The sequence below is a fragment of the Cuculus canorus genome, chromosome Z (assembly GCF_017976375.1).
Source record: "Cuculus canorus isolate bCucCan1 chromosome Z, bCucCan1.pri, whole genome shotgun sequence".
In the NCBI taxonomy this organism is placed as follows: Eukaryota; Metazoa; Chordata; class Aves; order Cuculiformes; family Cuculidae; genus Cuculus; species Cuculus canorus.
In genome coordinates this window covers 68044681-68068727 of record NC_071441.1, presented here as the reverse complement: position 1 = coordinate 68068727, position 24047 = coordinate 68044681, and the positions used below count along the sequence as shown (strand labels likewise).

The window sequence follows — 24047 nt, the reverse complement described above, 5'->3', positions numbered from 1 at the left end:
CGTTCAGATCATTGTGTGCCATTCGCAGCCCCTGGCAGAAGCCTGCTTCGGCAGGACGTCCCCTCCTTGGCGGATGATGGCAGGATCACGGGTCAGACTCCGGTGGGCCAAGGGAGGTGCGGCAGCAGCACCAGTATGATTTATTACATGATTCGGATCCGAATACAAAACAAGGACCACGGGAAGAGGAAGAGTGTCTCGGGGGGCATGGTGGCAGGACAGGACTGCTGGCAGCCCAGCAGGTCCCGCTAGCTGGAGCCGGCTTGTTCTGCCTGCAGCACCTCTGTGGCCGGAGGCTGGGGTTCCTCCTGCGCTTGGGGCAGCTCCTCCTGGGTCTTCCCTTGCGGCTTGGTCAGTGTGGTGTAGATGCCCAGGGCCTGGAAGGAACAAGAGCCTTAAGGGAAGAGAGGAGGACAGGGACGGGTCCCACCAGACTGTCCCCTTCACCTCGCTGGGGCAAGAGATGGGGTCCCTCCAGGCACACTGACCTGAGCAACCATGTTGGTGACATCACCGGTGTTCGCAGGCAGCAGGACGGTGTTAGAGTCTTTGGCAAGCTTGGAGAAGGCGCTCACGTACTGCTCTGCCACAGAAAGAGATGCAGCGGCGCTACCGTGCTGGGGAGAGAGAGGTGAGGGTTGGCAACCAGCCATGGACCACCAGGAGCCCATCCGTGACCCTATCCCCAGCTTGCTGCGGCCCCCAAGATGGCAAGCCTCCTTGCTCACTGCTGCTGGATGTCTATGAGTGTCCAAGAGAAAGCAAGGTGCTACCCCAGCTGCAGTTCCACCTCCTGCAGCGCCCTAAGGAGCCATCATAGCTCACCTGCTGTGCCAAGGCAGCTGCCAGGAGCTGTATGGCCTCTGCCTTGGCCCTGGCCTTGACCAACATGGCATTGGCTTCTCCTGCAATGAAGTGGAGATTTAGATTAGACATTAGCAAGAAATGTTTACCTGTGAGGTTGGTAAGAAGTCATGGATGCTCCATCCCTGGAGTGTTCAGGACCAGGCTGGATGAGGCTTTGAGCAACCTGATCCAGTGGAAGTTGTCCCTGCTCACAACAGAGGGATTGGAACTGGGTGACCTTTAAGGTCTCTTCCAACCCAAACCATTCTATGAAGACAGCACCACATATATCAGAAGTGCTACAGAGCAGTTGCAAGGAGCATGTCAGGATGATTTTAAGAAACAGATCAAGACAATTTGCTCCTCTTCCCCCCAACAGTAGCATGGTGACGCTCCTGTCACATCCCACAGCAGGAGCCCAAGCTCAGCCCAAGAGCCTCAGCAGGGAAGGATCAGCATGCCTGCAGAAGCCTGGCCCACAGACAAGCAACGCGTTTCACTGCTCTGGAGCATCACCCCTTGGTCCAGAGGGCTACAGATTCCCAGGTCCCAAGTGTTCTAGCTGATGGCACTACCGGCAGCTTTGTTGATTTGTTCGGTCTTCTCAGCTTCTGATGCCAGGATCTGGGCCTGCTTCTGCCCCTCAGCCACATTGATTGCCGATTCCCGTGTCCCCTCTGACTCCAGCACCGTTGCTCGCTTCCGTCGCTCTGCCTCCACCTGCAAACACAGGTCAGACGCCAACCTGCCAGCTGCAACCATGGAAATCCCATCCCTGCAGCAAGTGCAGCAAGGACATGCTCCTACGCCCCACTCAGGCAAGCATGGGTTAGCAGAACGGAAGAGCACAGCCTGCTGAGGGCTGGCTCTGCTCCTCGTGCTGCACAGCTCTAACTGGACAGCTGCTTGCCCCTCCTCCCCTTCCAATAGGGAGATCCAACACCTGACTTTTCCTCAATGGGAGACCATCAGCTCTGGGATTGGCTTCCTACAGGGCCTTAGAGAGAGCTGCGAGGGCTTGCGTGTACCAGGCAGGGCCTACTGCTGCCAAAGTAAGGACAGGAATTACTTATTCAATAGCTGTACATTCACAGCCAAAGTGCCAACAGGCTTCCCTCACTGCAGGAAGCCAACGTGCTGCCAGCTCTAGGCACAGAACAAGCATGCTGCCTGGAAGGGGAGAATTCCCTCCTGCTACAGACTGCCCTCCCAGAGAACCAAACCTGCATCTGCATGGATTCCTTCACGCGCGGGGGCACGTGGATGTCCTTGATCTCGTAGCGCAGGCACCGGATGCCCCAGCAGTCTGAAGCCTGGTTGATGGCATCCACAATGCTGGCGTTGAGGGACTCCCGCTCCTGGGAGGCGCAGAAGAAATGGCAGAGAGCAAAGGAGAGGTGCTTAGCAGGAGACAGGGATCAGGATGGAGACAGGTACCTCCCCACTGCAGGCCAAGGTCAGCCAGAAAACCACATAACCAAAACAAGACCCATCTCCAAGGATTCACTACAGGTCAACTGGAACAGAAGCCAGAACCCCTCTAAGCAGAGGGCATTTTGCTGTTAAGTGTTATCATCCTGGCTGTGCAGACTGCCCTCGGGTTCGAAGAGATGCCAGCAGCTCCATGATCCACCGCCCCAGCTCACCCGGAAGACTCTGTCGAGGGAGAGTTTGCCAAGTTCAGATCTCATGGTGGTCTGGGCCAGTTGGGTCACTGCATATTCGGGATCTTCTACCCCGTAGCTAGCCTGAAGAGCAGAAGCAAAAAACAGTGTGGATGGCAGTGCCAGGAGGGATCCCGAACGAGGCACTAAGACAACGATCCTGCCACAGGGAGGCCTGCCAAACAAAAGCCAAGTCCAGAGCCTTGGAAGGGATCAGGGTGCAGAAAGCTGGGCAGAGGCAGAAACATGTGTCATGGGAAAGGGAGCCGGCTGAGCAGCGCAGCACATGTGGAGGCCACACACGACACTCAGGGTGAACACCACGGCCACAGGGACGGTACCTTGTAGGGATCCATAACCCGCAGATAGAGCACACCGTCGATCTGCAAGGTGACATTATCTGCAGGAGAGAACAACACATCTTGTTTACTGGAACAGGAAAGACAAAAGGCCATAAACACCTTTCCCCAACAGACAGGGGAGCTAGTCAGGATCACTCCTTCCCTTCTTGGTGTCAACAATGTGACAAGGAAAAGGGACTAGATTAAATGGGTCTCCTTATCTAAAAGGGTCTGGGTGAAGGACCTTGATGTTCCCTACAAAACAGTATATTTTGACCTAAAGTCTCAGGTCGCCAAATAAAAATATTTCACACAGTAGTTATCTTCATAAATAAGAATTTAAGGGAAAAAACCCCCAAACTAGCAGAAGTCCTAATACTGGAATTGTAACAGACCTGTCCACTAACCTGCTCTGAAATCGTTTTACAGAAACACAGAGGACATATTTTGTGGTTCAACACAGGAAAACACCTGAGAAATGGATACCTGCCCAGGGGCTTGCAACCCTGCAAGAAGGGGCAGCTGCAGCCGCGAGTGGGTGGATGGGACCTCCTGGGGTTCTCCCACTGACAGCATCCACAGTGTGGCCAAGCCTGGGGTCCCTAGGGACCAGGGTGGGTACAGGAGCCTGGGACACTTGCACTGCTACCTGTGCTGTCCCTTGCTCATGACAGATGCAGGGGAAGGGAAGGGGCAGGACACAAGCTGTTCCTTACCTAAGGTGACAGCTGACTGCTCTGGGACATTAATGACGATTTCTTTGAGACTCTGCACGTAACGAATTCGATCCAGCAGAGGGATGAGGAAATTTAGCCCCTAAGAAAAGGGCAGAATTAGATGGCTGAGACCTCTAATCTAGGGTTTCCCCTCCAGAGAGCTCAGCCAAACTAGAGAGGGCTGTGCAAACAAAGACCAAATACACCACATGCTGCAGGAAGAGCAAACACTTTGCACGTGGCGGGAATTGTGGTTTCTCACAGCTTCAAATGCCCCACCAAGGGAAATTAGTCTATGGGCAGTCTGGAAGAATAAGCACACCACCCCCTGAATTCTCGTTTAAAGAAAGTGCCTCTCTTTAGGAACCTGCTGAATCCAGAAGGGGAGAAAAGTGGCTCCTTACAGGCTCAAGGATTCGGTGGAACTTGCCCATCCTCTCCACCACCCAAGCCTCCTGCTGTGGCACAAAGAGCACCCCAATATTCACAGGTAGGCCAGAGTTCAAGCGTTGTGGTGCCGGAGCCAGCCATGCTGAATGCTTCAGCTGCTGGGAGCACTAGAGAAAGGAAAAGAAACAGGACTGAGACTGGCTGCTGGCACCTTGGAGCCCAGTACCTCCCCGATTTCCCATCAGAGATCGCTGCTCATGGCCCCAGTAAATCACAGCAGGAAACAGGTCTGGTGCCCCAAACAAACCCTTGACATGAGGGAATATGGGCTGTACCATAGGTCAGTGGGAGTGTCAGGGCTGTCCCTGCAAATGCAAGGGGCTTTTTCCATGTCTCCCCTTCCCTCACATCCTGACTGCAGAGAAGGAACAAAGCCTCCCTGACACCATAAGGGCAGCAAGTTATCTTCTGCCTTCTCAGCCTCCTGCAACCTGGTCAGACCCTGTTCCCTGCACCTCAATACCAAGACACTCCCCTTCGACAGCCTGTCCCTCCCCAGCTCCAATCATCTCCTGGGCATCCCATAAGGACCTGTTAGCCCCAGGTACTCCCTCACCCTCCTTCCCATAGTCCCGCATTGCCACAGCTCTCCTGACCACCTCCCATGCCTGGCACCCTCAGCCTCGATCTCCCTGGTTTCCTTAGCACTTCCTGTCCCGGGCACCCCATCCTGGATCACCACCAGCCCCAATTCCCCTGGCCTCCTCAGCACCTCCTGCTCTTGGCGACCCCAGCCTGAATCCTCCACCCCCCAGCAACTTCTACTCAGGTCCCTCAGCCCAGATCCTCCCCCCGTTGCCCCAGCCCAGATTCCCCCTGCTTGGATCCCCCTAGATGCCCCCAACCTGGGCACCTACAGCCCAGATCCCCCCCCCCGCTCCCCCCCGCCCCCGGTGCCCTCAACCATGTAAGTACCCCATGCCCTGGGCATCTCCAGCGTGTATTCCCTTCACTCCAATCGCTCCCACCAGGCTCCTAAGCATGCCCTGCCATGGGCAGCCCTGCCCCCACAACTCACTTCCTGCCCTGGGTACCCTCAACCCAGATCCTCCAGGTTCCTCAGCATCCCACACCCCAGGCAGATCCAGCCCTGGATCACCCCGGGCTTCTCAGCAGCTCCTTCCCTGCTCTCCCTCTCAGTCCACCCTGCCCAGGTCTCCTCCATCTTGGATCAGATCAGCCTGCTCAGCCCCCTCTGCCCCGGGTATTCCTATCCCAGATCATCTCGTTCCCCTCAGCACCCCCCAGCCACACACCTCCATGCTCGATCTCCTCAGCCCAAGACACCTGCAGCCCAGATCCACCAGGAACCTCCTATTCCAGATTCTCCCGGTCCCCTAAACACCCCCTGCCCCTAGCATCTCCAGCCCAGATACTCTGGTTCCTCCCAACCCCCTCCACCTCCCCTGCCCGGGTCACCCCCATGCCAGATCCCCCCAGCCCTGGGCACTGCCAGCCTAGATTCCCCTATCCCAGATACCCTCAGAACCCCACCACGCCGGACTCCCCCGGCCTCCTCAACACCCCCTTCTCTAGGTATCCCCTGCCTGGATCCCCCTGGCCCCCTGCGCAAACCCTGCTCGAACCGCCCATGCCAGATCCCTTCAGCCCTGGACACTCCCAGCACAGATTCCCACGTCCTCGATCCCCCTGGCCTCCTCAACACCCCCTGCCTCAAGCATCCCCAGCCCAGACTCCCCCATTCTGGACTCCCCTGGCCACTTCTACACACCCTTCCTCGGCCATTCTCTGCCCGAATCCCCCCAGCCCCCTGAGGGCCCTCTACCAGGAACCCCCCTGTGCCGGATCCCTTGGGCACTCCCAGCTCAGATTCTCCTAGCCCAGATCTCCCGGAATCCCCCATCCCGGACTCCCTTGGCCCCCTCAACACCCCTTTCCTCGGCCATCCCCTGCCCGGATCGCCCCAGTCTTCTGAGCACTCCCTGCCCAGAAACCCCCCATGCCAGACCTCCTCACCCCTGGGCACTCCCAGCACAGATTCCCCCATCCTGGATGCCTCCATTCCCGATTCCCTACCCACTGCCCCAAGCATCCCCAGCCCAGATACTCTGGTTCTCCTCAGCATCGCCTGCCCAGACCCTGCCCCATGCCGGATCCCCTAAGCACCTCCAGCCCAGATTCTCCCATCCTGGATCGCCCCATTCCAGACTCCCCGGGGCCCCTCAGACCTGGGCACCTGCAGTGCAGATTCCCCCATCCCGGATCTCCCCCATCCCGGACGCCCCGGGCCCCCTCAACACCCTCATCCCCGATCCCCTCAAAGCACCTGCAGCCGCCCGAGGCCGGTCCCTGCGCGCAGCCCCGCCCGCGCCAGCATCGCGGCCTCCGCGCCCCCCACGCCTTCTACTCCCGCCGCCGCTGCCGCCCCGGAAGTACCCCCAGTGTCCCTCCCCTTCCGGTATATGGCCCCGCCCCCGGTACCTTGCCCTGCTCGATCCGTGCGGCCGCACCGGCCGCTGCGCTTTGGTTCCGCCCTCCCCTTGGAACGCGGGAGCCAGTTTGGTTTCTCCAAACAAGACGTTTATTAAATTAGAAACAAACACGAAAAGTACCGGTGCGGCCTCACACGCCCCTCCCCGCCCGGGAACGCGGCGAGCGGCGCCCGGCGAAGCCCGAGAAGAGGAGGGAGGGGGGGTCCCCGGTGTGCGGGGGGGAGCGGGTTGGAGGAGCCCTGGGGGTGGGTGTCAGGCCCCGGGGGGAAGCAGGCTGGGAGCGGGGAGTGGGAACGGGGAGACCCCCAGTGTGTGGGGCTGCAGCCCCCCTGGTGTGTGTGGGGCAGGCCCCGAGGGGGAAGATAGGGCAGACCCCCAGTGTGTAGGGGGGCAGGTGCTGGGGGGCAGAAAGAGGGGAGCCCCCATTGTGGGGTTGTAGACACCCCCTCCGGGTCGGGAGGGCAAGTCCTTGAGGGGAAGGGAGAGCGACTGGGGGGGCAGGGGGTGCAGACCCCCCTGATGTGTGTGTGGGGCAGACCCCCAATATGTAGGGGGCCAAGTCCTGGCAGAGGGAGAACTCCTGGGGAAGGAGGAGACAAAGAACCCTGGGTGGGAGTGTGCAGCACCCCCCGGTGTAAGGGGACAGGTGCTGGGGGGTTGCAGGCCCACCTAGTAGGAGGAGACATGGGCAGAAGCTCTGGGGGAAAGGGCAGATCCCCATTGTATAGGGGGGCAGTCCTGGGGGAGGAGACCCCAGGTGTGGGGTTGCAGCCCCCCTGGGGGTGGTGGGGCAGGGCAGACACCCAGTGTGTAGGAGGGCAGGAAGATGGATGCAGGTCCCCCTCGTGTGTGTATGTGGGGGTGCACCCCAGTGTTTGTGGTGAGCAGAACCCTGGGGGGGAGAAGGGTGGGAGGACAGATCCCCATTGTGTAAGGGGGCAGGTCCTGGGCAGGTGGGAAAGAGCCCCCTGATGTTGGGGGGGGGACAGACCTCTAGGGGGCAGCTGGGCAGACCCTCATTGTGTAGGGGGTCAGGAGCTCGGGGGTGGGGAGGTTCAGAGGCAGGCGATGAAGGTCAGGTCCTGGGGGAGGAGGGAGCATGGGGTCAGGCCCCCAGTGGGGGGGGAGGGGCAGATCTTGGGTGGGTGCATGGGCAGACCGCTAGTGGTTTTTTTGGGAAGCAGTGCCCCTGTGTTTGGAGGGAGCAGGCTCCAGTGTGTGTGGAAGGTGGGAGCGCACCCCCACAAGGGTCAGAGCCCCTCAACCCGCTGGAAGCAGGACCTCATCCCCCCCTTCCTGCCTCAGTAAGGACAAGGCCACCCTGAAGCGGCCAGGCCCCTCTTCAGCTCACCCCAAACCCCACCAGAAGGTCGACTGACCCCTGTTTGATGTCCTCCGCTGCTTCCCGTCTTCTCAGGGACTCACAGGGCTCCCCTCACCTACAGCTCAACACACCAGCCGGCCCCTAGAGGATTAGGTTCACCCCATGCACACAGGGCAAGGCTCTGAATTTTTGGCAATCTGCACCTTCTCTCTCATCCACAACACAGGTGGGATTCCACAGGGTCCTGCTGGGAGGGCTATCCCCATGCTCCTGCTGGGAGGGCTATCCCCATGATCCTGCAGCTGTCCCCAGTCCCCCATCTGCCCCAGCCACAGCTCCTGCCCCCAGAACCCCAGCAATGGCTGCTTCCCTGCCAGTCGCAGACTTCCTGGGGTCTGGCTTGCCCTTAAGAGGGTAGAAGGACAAGTCCAGCCACCCCAGGCAGGGCCGGTCCCATAGAGCTGGTGTCCAGCAAGTCTTGGCCTCTCCCAGGGCTTTTAATACCACCCCAGCGCGAGGACTGCTCTACTCCGCAGTCCCAAGTTGGACCCATCCCCTGCCACCCTCGCAATCCCCACAGCCCTGTCCCAACCTGGGCAGCCCCATGCTGCCAGGGGCCTCATCCAGCACCAACAGAGTGCAGGGAAGAACAGCACAGCACCTCCAATCCTCCACACAAGCCTCATCTGCACTCATGGCAACAATAAATACTAATAAATACAAACTCTTCTGCACTTTCTGCTTCCAGTCCTGGGATCAGCCTCACCTGGAGCTCTCACTTAACTCTCCACTCCCCATCCCCATCTCCAGCCAAGTCTCCGAGCTGGAAGCAGCGCTGGCAGAAGGCTGGGCATGACTGGAGTACCAGGGCTGGTCCCCAGCTCTGCCTCTCCTGGTGACGCCCCCTCAGTGATCCCAGCCTTGCCGCAGGGCACAGGCACAGCTTTTGCGCTGCTCAGGAGGACGAGAGCACACAAGGTGGGCAATACTTCAAAACGGTGCTTGCTTGCTGTCCCTGTACTCATCTATCCCCAAAGTGCTGGGCTGGAGGCTCCCTGGTGGGCCTTGGGGGATGGAGAAGGTCAGGCCCGGGGTGAGTAGCAAGGGTTCCTTGGCATCTCCGTGAAAGATTTCAGTTCGTAAGGGATTCCCGAGTCGACCTCAATCGACTTGCGAGAGAAAAGCAGCCGGATGTCATCATGAAGGTAGATCTTCCCCGACTTGGAGCTGTGAAACCTGAGTGGAAACAAGAGCAGTGTGCAGGGGCCTCAGGTTCCCAGGAAAAGGCAGGATGGCCCTGGAAGGGACATGACCCCCTTACCTACTTTACCCCATGGTCAAGTTGCCTACGTTCCAGTTGCCTTCAGAGGGAGTGAGACCACAGCTCCAACCTCCCCAGAAGAGCAGCCAGTCGTGGTGTATCCTACCTTAGGTGCATCAGGTAGCAGAGGACTCTGCGAGGTGGTCCAGAGCCTGGTGGGTCGCTGGGATCCACAATGGCCCCTTCCTTCTCCCCCACGGGCACCAGGAAGATGCGATGGCGTAAGAAGGTCATGTGGTTGGCCGGCATGTCCTGGAAGTCGTATGTCACCAAGAACATCTTCACCACAGTCTTATTGGGGTTAAATAAGGTCTGGAGGCAGAGAGGTAAGGGATTAGACTGGGAAGGACACAGGAATGGATCCGTAGGGCTCGGCTGAGGTATCTGGGGGCAGCACCAACAGGCCCAAAGGTCCAGAAAGCCCCACATCAGCCCCAAAGGGCTTAGGCTGAGGCTCATGTCAGTCCTTTCCACCCACTTCCATGCTCCTATCCCATCCCCCCTGCACCTACACGCTCTCCTGTTGAGACCCTGTCCCTCCCCACATCTCGAATCACCTCAATTCCCCGTCATTACCCCGGGGACTCTGTGCTCCCCTCTTGGCAGCCACATACCCTCTCTCCACAAACTTCCTGGCTGCTTCCCTGCCAAACAACATAATGGAGCGTATCCACACCAGGGAGGCAACTGGAGCCCACCCAGCCCGCTCCCATGGCGCTTCCAAGGGACAACTCACCACTTGGATGGTTCCAGCTTTGGGGACACTGTAACCCTTCTTTCCCAAGGCCTCCAAGTCAATCACTCCCTGGGGCAAAGGAAATAGCATGTGAGAGAGGGAGAAAGCCCACAGAGAGCCCAGCTGAGACCTAGTGCAGAGCCCCCCTTGGCAGCAATGAGTGGCACAAGACAGCAAGATGCCCAGCTCAGTCCTTCTCCAGACCCAGGGACAATATAGAGGTGATGGCAGAGCCATAGCCATGAGGTGGCTGAGCAGCAGCCTGCCTGCAAGGATTCCCTCTTCTTTCCCCATTTGCACTTTGGGTTACATACTGCTCCTGGCACAGCTAGCGGTCTCAAGTAGGTTGGTTGTTCAAGCTGGGCTCTCCAGAGAGGGGCAGCCCTGCTGGGACGCAGATGTGTATGTACAGCCCCAACTTGTCTCTCCCACAGTTCCAGCCCCCCCCTCATTCACATACCAGAAAAGGCGAGGGTACGCTGTGTTCAGAAATGTCAAAATAGGTGACGTCAACGGGGAGGGTGGCATGCTGAGGGCAGTAGGAGCCACTGGCACCAATCTCCGCTGTGAACCCCTCAATCCTCCCTGATGGTGCAAAGCGCCCTTTCAGGATGGACTCCTGGGAGAGGAGGGAAGCATTAGGGACCTTCAAACACCAGTTCTGCCCCTTGCCTTGAAGTTGCAGGAGACATCACCTCAATCTCCACTGCAACAACATGCCTGCCTGCTGTGGTGTGTCTCCTGACCTGGAGACCACTCATGTGGAGCCCTGGCTGCTTGCCCTGAGACCATCCTGAAATGGTGGGCTGAAACCATCCCTCTAACACAGTGCTGCATCAAGCAACCTCAGAGGGGTCCAGCATTCTGGTCTGTCACCCAAGATCCACTGGCAAGAGACATCCTTTCAGTGGATAGTGGCTGTGTGACATGGCCATGGTACTCCTGACCCTTGGCGACAATCAGCCCAGCCCCATGCTGGGGATCCTGTCAGGTTCAGGCTCTCATGTCCATCACTAGCCTACTCTGGAGCCCCTGGGACCCACCTCCCTCCCTAGCAGGTGGGTACTGTTACCTCAAAGTTGCCCAGCAGAGCATGGCTGACGGTGGTAGTGCCCCAGGGAACTGTGGAAGACCTTGTACTCCTCCGGAGATGTCGCCTTTGAGAGAGGAGAGAAGGTGGGCGTTGGACCAGACAGCTTGCAGCACTAGGCTGCCCTCTGCAGGTCCCCCCTCCATCCCTTCCTTTGGTAGATTTTGAGCCCACTTTCCTGCTTTCCAGGGGCAGAAGAAACTTCCTTCCACCCCACAACCTGGGGTCTTATGGAGGGGAGATGCCTGGGACAGGGAAGGAGCATGACCTGAATGTCCCACAGGGCTCTGGAGTGCTAAGATGGCTGAGCATCCCGAGCCCCCACATCCACCCCATATCTCTGCTAGGACACTCACGATTTGAGGCGCAAGTCGCTCTTCAGCCTCCTCCCGACCACAGTGCAATCTGCCGAGCTCTGGAGGGGACAAGAAATTGAGAAGTGAGTTAGGGTGGCAGCCGGGGTCTGCACACGCCTGGGAGGTGCCATCACCCCTTGCCCTGCTGCACAAGGGTCCCAGTAGATCGGAGAAGCTCCTATCCATGGGGAGCCGTCAGCAGGCTCTGCAAAGGTGGCCAGCAGGACAGCATGAGGGCTGTGATGTCTGGAGGAGACGTGTGGCTGCCTAAATCCCAAAGCAGCACGGTTGGGGATAAGGGTGGTGGTACACAAGCACCCACCCTGCAAAGCAAGTCTCAGTACCAGCCCTGATGATAAGACACCTCAGACACAGCCAGGCACCAACACCTCCCAGCTGCACCTCCTAGGAACGGCAACACGTACAACAAAGCTCCCTGACCAGCCTGGGGAAAGTCCCATCCCTTGGAGATTCACACCAAGTCCTTTGCAGTGCCACCGGGCAGAGGGGCGAGCTGTCTGCCCCTGCCCACACCCAGGTTCCTGCAGCTGCAGGGTTGGGGGTTAAAGCCAGGACCACGTTGCAGCCTCCTTTTAAAGATGTCCCCTTTTCAGGGGTTTTCTCTTCTGGAAGCCACACAAAAGGCAGCACAACACAAAGGGATGATGGAGCTGGCTGGCATGACTGGGCGGGAAAACCCAGGGAAGCTGCTGGAGGGCTTCACTTTGCAAGGGCAGTGCTGGGGGCAGCTGGGCTGGAGGACAGTCACAAAAAAGGGCATACAGGAACACATGGAACTGTGCCCCATGGACAGTGCATCCTGGCTCCAAGCAGCAGGAAGCCAGTGTGGCTCTGCTGTCAGTGCCTGCACCATGGGACGCCCCACAGACAGAGAAAAGCGTGCTAGCTCCAGCATAAGCCTGCTGTAGCCTCAGCTGGCACAGCATGGTGACAGCATGGAGCTGGTCAGGAGGGACGGGTAGGCAGGGAAGAATTGCATGCAGCTTGTGAGCTGCCACGGTAGTTGCATACCTCCAGAGTCCACACCATTTCTAAAAGCTTGTGGCACCTTGGGGACATGCCATGGGCACCCCAGAACTCCAGAAAAACCAGTGGCACCTACACACACAGCACTGGCATTCATACTCCCTGGTCAGAGCATGTCCAGTCCCACTCCTTGCCACTAAACCATTGCACCAATGGATACCTTGGCCAGGGATACAAACTATCCCACACCTCCATGTTCCTCCTCCTCAGGCAGGCAGAGGCCAACCACTCTTCCCTGCTGGTAAGTCTGGCTTAACATGAAGCTGCCAGACACTGAGTGTGGTCTTGTGTCATGTGTCCACCTCTCGCTGCCACGGGAAGGTTGTGTTCTCTCCGAGGAAGGCTCCCTAGGCTAAAGAGTTGATTGCAAGCAAAGGAGCCAGTGACTACAACGTGTCAAGAGCGGATGACAACCTGCAGATTGTTGTGTTCCAGGGCCGGCTCTCCCCTGCCACCCTGCTCACACCTGCGCTGCAGCACAGGGATTGGACAGGACACTGTGCCACAATGGACCACACCGCCCACGAGGACAGCCCTGAGCTCTGAGTGTCTCCAGGTCATTCCCTGCCACCCCCAAACGAGTGATGCTCACCTTGGTGGTAGGAAGCAGGTGATTCCAGAATGGAGCCCCCTTGGCATCAGTGCTGCGGCAGGCTGTGGGCACTGGATGGCATGGCAGGACCCTCTTCTTTCTTGCCGGTGGAGACAGGCTTTCATCCTCAGAGCAGGAGTCGGCCATAACCTCACCAGCAGGCAGCAGCTTTCTTTTGGCTGGACAGTTGCTGTTGCTGAGCTGGCTGCTCCCGCAGGGAGTCTTCTCCAAGGAACTCAGGTTGCTGGGCTCAGGGCTGAGCGCTGTCTGTGGAGCTGGGGGCTCCTTGCACCCGTTGGCGACTGCTGGCCATTCCTCTTCGCTGCTAGCCCTGCTGCTGTGTGCTAGGGTGCTCACTGGCTTCTCTCTCTTCCCACCAGAGTCCAACTGGTCTGTTTGTGCAATATTGTGCAAATCAAGGTGAAGTAAGTTGTGGCCACCTGCCCGCTCCCCATAGTCTGTCGGCTGATCCCCTGATGAGACAGTGGAACTGTCTCTTGTGTGCAAAGTACTGCAAGCAATGTGCTGGGGCCAGGAGGAGGAGATGACATCTTGGGACTTGTCCTCTCTGCTGGCTTTGGGGCTGTGGCTAGGGCTGATCTCACAGCGGTGCTCCACCACCTGCAGCCCGCTGTGGGAGAAGTGCTGGGCAGAGCTGTACAGAGATAGCTCCTCCACTAGCAGACCATCCTCAAAGGTATCATCATCATCCAAGGGAGCCTGCCCAGGGCCTCCATCACGCTTGCCATCCACTCCCCCACCAACCCAGTGAGTTCGTCTGGGGTCTCGCCCCACCTCTGGACTTCGCTGCTCGGGGTAACTCCTCTTGGTGGCTTGTCGGCTGCCTGCCCGCTGCTCTGTGCTCTCAGAGGAGCTGGAGAGGTGGGAGAAGATAGAGACCTGGTAAACCTTCTGACGCTTGATCTCTGTCTCGTTGTAGCCCATGAGGATGCTGCGGTGGGTGCAGCGCTGTGAGGGAGGCTCCAAGGGCGCCTCTCCACTGGATTGGGACAGGCTGGGGTCTGTGCTGTGCTCCGGGGGCAGGGATGTCTCCGCGTGGATGTGCCGCATGGAGCCTTACTTTCTTGGACTCCGCGTGGAGCCAAAGTCAGAATAGCCCATACAGCAGCAGGAGGAGGACTGTAAAGTGCCACAGGTCAGATGTGAGGGTAGGGGCTGGGAGCTGGATACTCAGGATGTCCGTATAAACCCTCCGTTACGGGGTGCACTGCAGCACAGCATCTGGAAAGAGAGAGTAGGAGGGTGGAGACCAGCCCAGGATTCCTGTCTTTGTCCAGGCTTTTGGCCACAAAGGGCAGCTCTCCATACAGTCCCACTCCCTCTCTGGGGACAGGAAGAGGAACCAGGCTGACTCTTCAGGGAACCATGTGGCATCGCCCACCTGCAGGATCAGCACTTCCTGGGCACAGAGAGGAGTCTCCAGCTGGGCTGGAGGCTACAGGGGACAAGTCTGGACGAGTGAGGAGAAGGGGGCCTGCCCTCTGCCTGGGACTTGATGTACTTGTGCTCTTCTGGAGTGCAGGAGTCAGGCAGGTCAGACCAGTCCCAGGGGCTCAGGCCTGTAATCACCTCTTTGGGCCACAACAAGAAGTTCCCTCAGCGCTCACCAAGATGACCTGCCCCGGCTGCATCTGCTGAATGAGGCAGGGTTAGTGCCCTATGCTGCCAGCCCCATGCCAGGGAAATGAACCTGGCTCAGCAGCCTGGGAAACATGACTTAACATCACAGCTCTGCTGGCTTGGACCAGAGATCTCCACCACCCCAATTAGCAGCTCCTGCACTATCCACCTGACCCTGTCTGCCCCGAGACCTCAACCTCCTCCTTGCTGCATGGCACCTTAATTTTGATTTTCAGCCCAGTTTGAGAGCTGTGAGAATCCTGGCCATGAGTGCATGTGGAATGCTAAATACTAAAATGGCCGCAAGAGCTGATGAGGTGCCAAAAAGGTCACTGGCAGACTGAGGAACTCCAGAGCCTGACAAACTGCCCATGCCTTGCAGCTCTGCCTGCTCTTGTGGTCACAGGCAAGTGAGCAACAGGGAAATCAGTTCTCCAGGTGCGTCACAGCCACCCAGAGAGCGAGGCTGCTTGTGGTATTTTGACCCCTCCTTGTGACGGCAATGGGAAGGTGACAGGCCAGAGTGGTTGTGCCCAGGGATTTTGTTTATAAGGAGTGGTAAAAGGTATAACCATGCACCAGCAGGAAAGCAGCTTGGCAGAAAAGGCTCTGGGGTTTTGGTGGACACTAAGCTGACCATGAGTCAGCAGCGTGCCCTTGCAGCAAAGAAGGCAAATGACATCCTGGGCTGCATTAGGCACAATATTGCCAGCAGATCGAGGGAGGAGATCCTTTCTGTCTGCTCAGCACTGGTGAGGCCACACCTGAGAGAGTGCAGCAAAGGGCCACTAAGATAAGCAAGAAACTGGAACATCTCTCCCATGAGGAAAGGCTGGGAGAGCTGGGACGGCTATAGAAGAAAAGGCTCAGTAGGGAATCTCATTAGTGTATATAAATACCTGAAGGGAGGGTGCAAAGGGGATGGAGCCAGGCTCTTTCCAGTGGTGCCCAGGGATGGGACTAGAGGCAAATGGCACAGACTGGAACAGAGGAGGAAACACTTTTTAACTGTGAGGGTGTCCAAGCACTGGAACAAGTCACCCAGATAGGCTGTGGATTCTCTACCCTTGGTGATAATCAAAAGCTGTCTGGACACAGTCCCTGGCAGCAGGCCCTAGGCAGCCTGCTTGGGCAAGGTGGGGTGGACAAGACAACCCCCAGAGGTCTTCGACAACCTCAGCCCTTCTGTATAACATGGCACGCTGCAGCCTGTGCTGGCTGCCCCCACACTCACCCCTCTGCAGCAGAACCCTGCTTTGCTTCGGATTAACTTTCCTGTCCCGCAGTGGGCAGTCGTTGGCACAACTAGCTGAAGACACCTGCCAGCCAGGCACCCCCCAGAAGCGGCGTGGCTGCCGTGGAATGGCTCCCACCATCACAGTGTGCCTCTGAACCTCTGCACTGTCCTCTCCAGCTCTTCAATTTCCACAGCGGCTCTGAGGGGAAGAAAAGCAGAAGATGCGGGCCTGGAGTGATACAAATGCTTTCCAGGAGAAGGACAGGAGGGTCTACACAGTCAGAGAAGGCATTGAGGCTCAGTCTCTCCCAACCTCCTGAACCCACAGGCCACACACATGTTAGCTGTCTCAGGCAGTCCTATCACTTTGATTTCCATTTAAAACACAAATCATACAAAGGTTTGGGTTGGAAGGGACCTTAAAGCTCATGCAGTTCCAACCCCCTGCCATGTGCAGGGAAACCTGTCACTGGATCAGGTTTCACAAAACCTCATCCAGATTGGCCCATCTCCAGGGATGGGGCAGCCACCACTGCTCTGGCCAACCTGTGCCAGTGCCTCACCACCCCCATTGTAAAAAAATCTTCCAAATATCTAATCTAAATCTTTCCTCTTTCAGCTTAAAATTGTCATCCTTTGTCCTATCCCTGAGGTCCCTGATAGAGCCCCTCCCCAGCTTTCGTGTAGGCCCCCTTTAAGCTAAGCTGTGAACTCTCACCCCAGCTCATATTTTACATCCATTTTGCATGCCTTCCTGTATGAAACCTCGTGCATATGAACAGATCCCTGTTTGTTTCTGGTGACCGTTTCATGCCGTGCTTTCCAAGACGTTGCAGATCACTAGCAACCTCTGGGCCTCCAGCTAGCCACTGGTCTCATGTCCACTTCTTGCCCCTTCCATACACAGGAGTACCGGACGCTTTCTAGCCTTACAGAAAAGGAGAAGAGCTTGCAGTTGTTTTCTTCTGGTAAGAGATGCCTGGCAGGGGAGGTGTAAACCAGGAGCCTGACAGCCCTGAGCCATGATGGCCCCCTACCAGCTTCCCCCAGCATAAAACCAGCAGTCCTTTCATGTGCACAGCGCTCACCTGCTCAGATGTGCCCTTGATGCACAAGGAAGATTTTCAGACACAACACAGCTCCCCTGCAGTCATAATCCACCGGCACTGCAGCTTTGATGGCTGGAAGAGGGCAAGGAGAAGAGTCAGCTCAGGCAGCAGCTCATGGTGCAACACTCTCAGAGTGGGCAGGAGCCCTTGGGCACCTCCACCCTCAGCCTCTCCATGGCAGCAGCAGCTCATGAGCTTTGTTGGCCCAGGAACCTTCAGATAAAGGAGAAAATGCTGTCCTTTCCTGGGGACCATGCCCTCCCCATCTCCCTCCCCATGCAGCCCTTGACTGGGGGCTCACTGCAGCACCTGTCCAGACAGATGCCATGTCCACCTCACTGGACATCCCAGCCCAGCAACGAGCACTCCTCTGAAGGCTGGAAACAGCAGGGCCAGGCAGATGAGCAAAACCCTCAAAGGGATGCCCAGAGGCACCGAACATCGGAGTGCACCCACTTTCTGGCATCCTGGTCTGGCAAGTTCTGCATCCCATTGTCACGCCGGTAGGAAGCCCCCTTCAGCTGGTCACTCACTGTGCTCACTGCCTGACCTTGCTTGCCCCAGGAAACAGGTTGTTCTTTCACTCCATGTCCAATGAGATTTGTAATTAACAAGCAGTCATGTCCCAAGAGCTGGCCAGCCCAAAACCACCACCAGAAGTGCTGGGAAAGGGCACCACCATTGACCAGCTAGAAGAGAGACAGAACACACAAGCTCCCAAGGAGCACATGCATCATGGCAAATCAATGCCATCGCATAACAAATATCTGGTTCAAAACCTCAGCAAAAGCCCTTTGAAAAGATCAGCTCCTTCTGGCATCCCACGTGGGACCTGCACCGAAGCAGACAGAAAAGTAAGTGAATGCCTGCAGCTGTTAGGGGACAGTGAGGTGGTAACATGCTGTGCTCTGCCTGCATGGAAGGTGAAGAGCTCTTCCACCAGGTTGCTGCTTCCCTCCTCCATCCCTGGAGGAGATCCGTACTGCGACTTACATGGCACAGTCAACCACTAGGAAGCAAAATCAGCAACAAGCAGCAAGAGTCAGCATGGTAGGGTGGGAGAAAGCCATATCCTTCCTGCACATGCCCTCGCCGGGACAAATAGGCAGTTTCACCTCCATCTTTTCTTCCTCCTTCCCATGTCCCAGTGCAGTCACAGCCCTTTTCTCCCCAGCAGAGGCTGCATTTCAGAGGAATGGGTCCATCAGGAGAGGCTGACATGCTGACGCCACAAATCCATCCCAGCCTAGACCTCACCGCCAGTCACCAGGTGATGCCAGCACTAACCAGTACTGCACACACCTAGCAGAAGGGAATGCATCGTGTTTTGTCAGCCTAGATACTGTCCCTTGAAGCATCACAATGGGAAATGCAAGGATTCCACAAGCCCACCCCCAAAAGTGTTTCCACCTTAGAACCTCTTTGTACACTCCCCTGGAGGACTGCCCACCAGCCTGGGATGAGCAGCTGGAGCACAATAGTGCTTATCAGCCTCCTTCAGATGCAAGGCACTGTGCCCAGGGGTGGTTCCCACCCTGCTTCCCCCAGCCATGGAGTTTCTCTTGGTTGTGTTCGGCTTTGCCTCGCAGAGCAGCTCCTCCTCATTGAGAGCCCACCCAGCTCATAGCAGGACTCAGCCTCTTACAGCATCCAGCAGGAACCCACTGTCCCCCTCAAGAGCTGGGGACTGAGCAGGGACAGGAAGACATCAACTGGCTACCTCTCCCAGGCATCTAGGTACCCCCTCCCAGGCCAGGTATCTTCAGAGCCCGACATCTGGCCACTCAGATGGGACAGGCCCAGGTTCAGCTCAGCTAAGCAGATACCTAAGTAACATCCTCTGGATGCAGGACATGGGACTTCCTGTGCCCAAGCCAACGACTTGGCCTCTCCTAGGCTCACACGATGGTAATTTTGACAGTGTTTCAGCCTGTGCTGGTGCTCTAACTTTAAGATAGGACTTAAGGGCTTAGCCAGGAGCCAGAGCTCCTTCTGCTCTCTGCCCTGCTCCTGCCAAGGTCGCAGGTTCCCACAACGCTCAGAGGACAGGAGAAGTTCCCCTGTGTGTTTGCAAGGGTCTCCAAGTACATAGGTCCAGAGCTCTGCCAGACTTGGCTTTCATAGAATCACAGAATGGTTTGGGTTGGAAGAGACCTTAGAAACCACCCAGCTCCAACTCCCCTGCCATGGGCAGGGACACCTCCCACTGGATCAGGTTGCTCAAAGCCCCATCCAACCTGGTCTTGGACAGCTCCAAGGCTGGGGCATCCACCACTCCTCCGGGCAACCTGTGCCAGTGCCTCACCACCCTCACAGAAAAAAATATCTTCCTAATATCTAAATCTCCCCTCTTTCAGCTGAAAACTGATCCCCCTTGTCTTATCCTGTCTACATTCCCTGATCAAGAGACACCACTTTTCCCAAGACACCAGGCCACCACACCCTGATGCAGGATGACACAGCCAGGCCTGGGAGGGGGGAGTGTCAGGGACTTGGCTTACCTGCTGGTTTCATTCTTATTAGTACATCCAAGGGGAACCCAGGATTAACAGACCGTGGTTTCACTCTGGTGGCCACAGAGCAGGATGGTGGGTGAGGAAGGGTCCCTGTCTGGGTGATGCAGCAGCTGTACCACATGCCGGGCTGCAGCCTGCAAAAGGATCTGTTGCTGTTTTAACTGTACTGTACCAGCCAGGAAGGAAGCGGGAAGGATGCAGGGACAGCTCTGCCAGCCAAAGGGGCATCTGTCATGGGGCAGGACCAGCAGAGCTGTTGGAAAGGGAAGCTTGGCATGGCTGGCAGCATGGCACTGGTGCAAGGTGAACAGGAGTTGTGCCCGAAGGGACCATGCTCACCCACTAGGGATCCATGAGGCTCCCTAAAGCAGTACTGCCAGCTAGTCCAGGGGACACATGACCCATGGGCAAGAGGCTTTGGTTTGGGCATTGCTGCCTGGGGCAGAAAGTCATGCTTAGGGGCTGACAGGACTGAGAGGGGTCCTTGCACCATTCAGACTATTAAAAAAAAAAACAAAACCAACCCCAAATGGGCTTTTGCTGCCTTTCTCCATCCTACTTCTTGCTCCTGGGAAGTGCTAAGGAGATCTTTGCAGTGTCACTGGGGGTGAAGCAAGAATCATGCAGCCAGGAAAAAGAGGAACCATCATTACAAGAGGGCAAATAACCAACCTCAGTACAAGCAGAGCACAATGCAGTAGAAGAAACAACAGAAACTGCTGGATACAGACTGTCTGGCTTCTAAGCCACAGCTCCATCGCTCCTCCCTGAACCCACGGAGAAAGAAAGAAATCTAACTAGCGCAAATGTGAACTCAGAAGCTCCCTGGCACAGGCTAAGAGCAGAACTTGAGAAGTGCCAGCAGGCAGAAAGTTCCCATCACAACCCTGAAGGATGGCAGCACCAGCAGCAATGCTGTCACGATAGAAAGATTTCTCCACAGCTTGACAGATCAGGCACATCACTGTCAAGAGACAGAGACAGACATGTGAGGTTGGGGACCCACCTCCCTCCCCGTACTGTCCATAGGAGAGGTGGCAATCCTGGAGAGACACTGGTTAAGAAAGATGCTAGACAAGAAAACTGGGCCTGCAAGGAAAGGTGATTGGTATGGACTTTGCTTTGGCATTCCCCTGGCATTCAGGCTCGGGAGGAAGAAGCCCACATTTGGCGGAAACAAGGGAGAGGGACGAAGGAGGCAGTAGGAAAGAGCACCCTTGCCCGACTGCGAGGGCAAGTGCTGCTCTCTGGGGTCCTCAGGAGGCCTCCTGCTATGCCAGATTTATGCAGCTGCAGAGCCTCACTCCGTGCTGGCCCCTGTGCAGATAACAGGGAGGAAACCTGAACACAGAGGGGAAGGATGGGGCAACAGGCAGTGCCCACTAGAGACAGCTTCTACAGAGAGATCTGCCATCTCCCTTTGCCCCACAGCACCCATGGCACCGACATGCTACGGCTGCCCTTCCTCCCATCTCATTGGAGGGGACACAGAGGGTGCAGAAGCTCTGGGGACAGAGCAGCCCTCCCCGAAGGGTGCCTCGCTGTGGCTCCAGGCTGCAGTAGGTGACTGAGGGACTGATGTACGGTGCTTCCCCAGCCCCAGACCCATGCACAGGTGCCGCAGGGACTAAGCCCTTCCGCTCGGCCGACCCAGGATAACACAATGAAACCTCTTCCAGGAGCTGGAACAGAGCTCCTGGCCCAGAAGCTTACCCCTGCTCCCTCTGATGCCTATGTCCTGGCATGGATCACCTCCGCACATCTTGCCTGGGTACCTCACATGCAGTCAGCAATGCTGACAATAGCCTGCAGCTGGGCAGGGGGGCTCGCAGGGTCTGCGGACAGATCCTGCTACGCAACGGCCACCTGTGTACAGCTCTCCCCCATGTCCAAGCATCTCCCGCCAGCCTCCCCTCCATGCATGGCTGCCCCTCTCCCAAAGAAAGCGCAGTCAAAGACGGAAAAGCAGCTTAAAATCCATCAGGACAATCAAGCAGCACTCCAAAGCCGGCAGCACCCCCTGCCCACCCAGCCCAGCAGGCTCAAACCTCAGCGATACAGCCTACGGCCACCCAGCTCCAGCGTTCGACCAGGAGCCCAGGAAACCTGCAGCAGGCAGGGCAGGGAAATCCCATGCAGCAGTCGCCGCTCAGCTCACAGGGAGGACAGCCCAGGTTGAGGACAGACCTTTGTCTCTGCCTGCCTGTCTCGCTTGCTCGCTGTTGGAGGAGGAAGAGGGGGGCGGTGGGGGACAGCGAGCAAAGATAACACCCCTAGGAGGGATGTCACAGCCACGTTAATCACTTGGAATTCCAGACTCGGGTGCTGCAAATATGGGCAGCAAATGGAGATGCTCAAAGCTCTGAAATAATTGGATCCTTTCACAAGAGCTGAGCCCAGAATCCAGCACAGGAATTCAGTCCCCGCTGGAAGTCGAGAGATCAAATACATGGAGAGGCAGGCGCAGCACAAGCAATCCTCAGCTACTGCCGTATCCGGCTCCGCAGCCCCTGGCTTTGCTCTCATCTCAGGTGCCTTCTCAGCAGGAGTGAGGGCGAGGAAGGACCACAGCGAGAGAGTCCAAACCCCCAAAGGAGCCAAGCCAAGTACCGGCCCCTTCCCATCCAACTTACTCCACTTGTGGCAAGGTGCAGAAACGCTGCCACTGCAAAAGAGGGTTTCGAGGAGGAAACCAGCAGCTTCGAAACCTTGCTTGACCAGAGGAACAGCTCACGGAAAGGAGACCCCTTGAAGCTGCCGGCCAGCCTCTGCAGCCCCACAAGGGAGATGCCCGGCCCAGCAGGTTTGCCAGCTCGCATCACGTTCCCAGCGAGATGCACACACGGCGGCACATGTAGGCTCCTGCTCGGCGCCTCAACAGCAATGAAAAGGCACAGAGGCTTCTGCCAGAAAACAAAGAGGCAGCGGCAGAGCTGGGGGTGGGGAAAACTCTCCGCTGCCCAAGAGGATCCCTGCAGAGGCAGTAGGATGCTGTTGGGCTCCACCGCGGCTACTCACCCCCGCGAACCTGAGGTGGCACCCACTTGCCTGGTGCAGAGAGTCCGGCGGGTGGGCCAGCCCCCACTTCCCTCCCAGAGGCAGTGCCGGCTGGGAAGTGCTGGAGGATGCAAGCCAGGCCCAGGACAACAGCTGGCCACAAGGGGAAAATTCCTCCAGGCTGGCTCTGCTTCATAAAAAGCTGTGTCTTTTCACCTCGGGTAGATGCAGCGCACCATGGCTCCCAGAGGAAGGCACAGCCAGTATTGCGCCTGCAAGCTTTGCCAGCAGGGCAGTCTGCAGAGCCCAAAAGCGTTGACCTTGCAGTGGCACAGCAGCCTCGACACTCACCCCTTGGGCAACAAAGAGAGCACCCACCGGCAAGCCCCTGGCCACCCAGGCACTAGGACACAACGGCCAGCTCTGTTCCAATCCTCCCATCCCTCTCCAGAGGTGGTGGCCTGAAGGACAGGGACCTCGGTCATTGGATGACCACATAGACTGGCTGATCCACTCCACACCTCGATGCCAACGGTAACCGATGGAAAATTTTCCACTGTTGGTAATTACAAAGTCATGTGCCTGTGCAGCTGGTCACGGGATGGCCAAGAGAAGCCAAATGGGTCCTGACAGAGGGGCGGGAACCACTCCTGCTCTGCACTTGTACAATGCCTTGTACATAGTCTCTGGCTATGACCAGAGTACCAGCGGGCTGAGATGTTTCAAGTTGGACATGGACATTTGTCCAAGCAAGGCACACCTCAGGTTGAAATAGGACTAGACCCTCACTATACTAAATGATACACAAATGTTAGCATCAACAGTCCTTTTCATCCAATGTCCCAAGAGAAGGAATGATGCTCTGGGATTAGTGCCTGCATCACAAACACCGCAAACCCTATCCTGATTGGTTTAACTTAACTCCAATGGACAGGCAGTCACCTACCGGTAACCCCCATCCCATCAGCTCCCGGTCCTGGGCTGTCCACCATGGGAAGTGTGATCCAACCATGCAGCATGGACAGCCCAGCCCACCCTCCATCATTACAAGCAGGCTACAGAAGTACAAGCCCCTGACAGGGAACCCCAGAAAAGGGTGATGCTTTGCAAGATGGCAGAAGACAGCGTGGCAATCAGTGGGTGATGGGACCCTCTTGCTCCCACCTCTGCTGACTCCTCTCTTCTTCTTCTAGCCACCCTGTATACAGCCACTGCCAACCACTGCCCCATCTTCCCTCCCTGCCCAGCCAGCTCTTTCTGTACCCCAACGGCCTGTAGCCATCCACATTGTCCAACCCCAGATGCAGAATCCTTCTCCTTCCCCCTACCTTTCACACAGCAGCTGGGCTCTGCAAAGTGTGTAAAGTGTGCTTTTCTTTAGTCTTACCCCAACCCTGCCCTTCACCACCACCAGAACCTGCCCTGCTCACACGCACCACCGTGCACATCCCCAGTGTCCCCAGCTCCTTTCCTGTCCTCTGTTGTTTCCTGACCACTGCAGCTTGTACCATAACATGCCCCAATCCTTCCCCATCCCCAGCTGCCACCCACTTACAGCCCTGCCAGCCTGATCCTCCTTGCACACACCCCACCGACAACTCCCTGACACCC

The 24047-nt window shown here is 57.2% G+C and overlaps 2 protein-coding genes across 10 annotated transcripts in view; both read right to left on the bottom strand.

Moving 5' to 3' along the window:
* Window positions 1–94: 94 nt before the first annotated feature.
* On the bottom strand, window positions 95–6447 carry STOML2 (stomatin like 2). The gene is made up of 10 exons (XM_009557811.2): window positions 6305–6447; window positions 3972–4124; window positions 3568–3667; window positions 2852–2910; window positions 2493–2594; window positions 2070–2204; window positions 1422–1566; window positions 826–905; window positions 489–617; window positions 95–377 (listed from the first exon to the last, which is right to left on the bottom strand). The coding sequence occupies exons 1-10, from the start codon at window positions 6353–6355 to the stop codon at window positions 249–251; spliced, it is 1083 nt and encodes a 360-aa protein (XP_009556106.2). The 5' UTR covers window positions 6356–6447; the 3' UTR covers window positions 95–248.
* Window positions 6448–6565: 118 nt separating this feature from the next.
* The window catches only part of ATOSB (atos homolog B), a 43908-nt gene continuing 26426 nt past the window's right edge, over window positions 6566–24047 (bottom strand). For 6 of the 9 annotated variants that reach the window (XM_054053418.1, XM_054053419.1, XM_054053426.1 and 3 more), the window contains 9 exons: window positions 16903–16995; window positions 15812–16013; window positions 12937–14178; window positions 11298–11356; window positions 10924–11008; window positions 10312–10470; window positions 9852–9920; window positions 9222–9427; window positions 6566–9030 (listed from right to left, as the gene is read on the bottom strand). In XM_054053418.1, the coding sequence (XP_053909393.1) occupies window positions 8877–9030; window positions 9222–9427; window positions 9852–9920; window positions 10312–10470; window positions 10924–11008; window positions 11298–11356; window positions 12937–14007 (1803 nt within the window). In that variant the 5' untranslated portion in view covers window positions 14008–14178; window positions 15812–16013; window positions 16903–16995 and the 3' untranslated portion in view covers window positions 6566–8876. Of the gene's footprint in view, window positions 9031–9221; window positions 9428–9851; window positions 9921–10311; window positions 10471–10923; window positions 11009–11297; window positions 11357–12936; window positions 14179–15811; window positions 16014–16902; window positions 16996–19424; window positions 19574–24047 lie in introns of all 9 variants that reach the window. The other 3 variants (XM_054053421.1, XM_054053425.1, XM_054053427.1) reach the window with 1 other exon arrangement.

Excerpts from the sequence above, each read along its gene's own strand:
- STOML2 (XM_009557811.2), bottom strand. The coding sequence starts at position 6,355 with ATGCTGGCGCGGGCGGGGCTGCGCGCAGGGACCGGCCTCGGGCGGCTG. Across the intron at positions 2,595-2,851 it reads GGGTTATGGATCCCTACAAG|GCTAGCTACGGGGTAGAAGA; the intron begins GTACCGTCCCTG and ends TCTGCTCTTCAG. Across the intron at positions 906-1,421 it reads ACAAATCAACAAAGCTGCCG|GAGAAGCCAATGCCATGTTG; the intron begins GTAGTGCCATCA and ends ACTTCATTGCAG.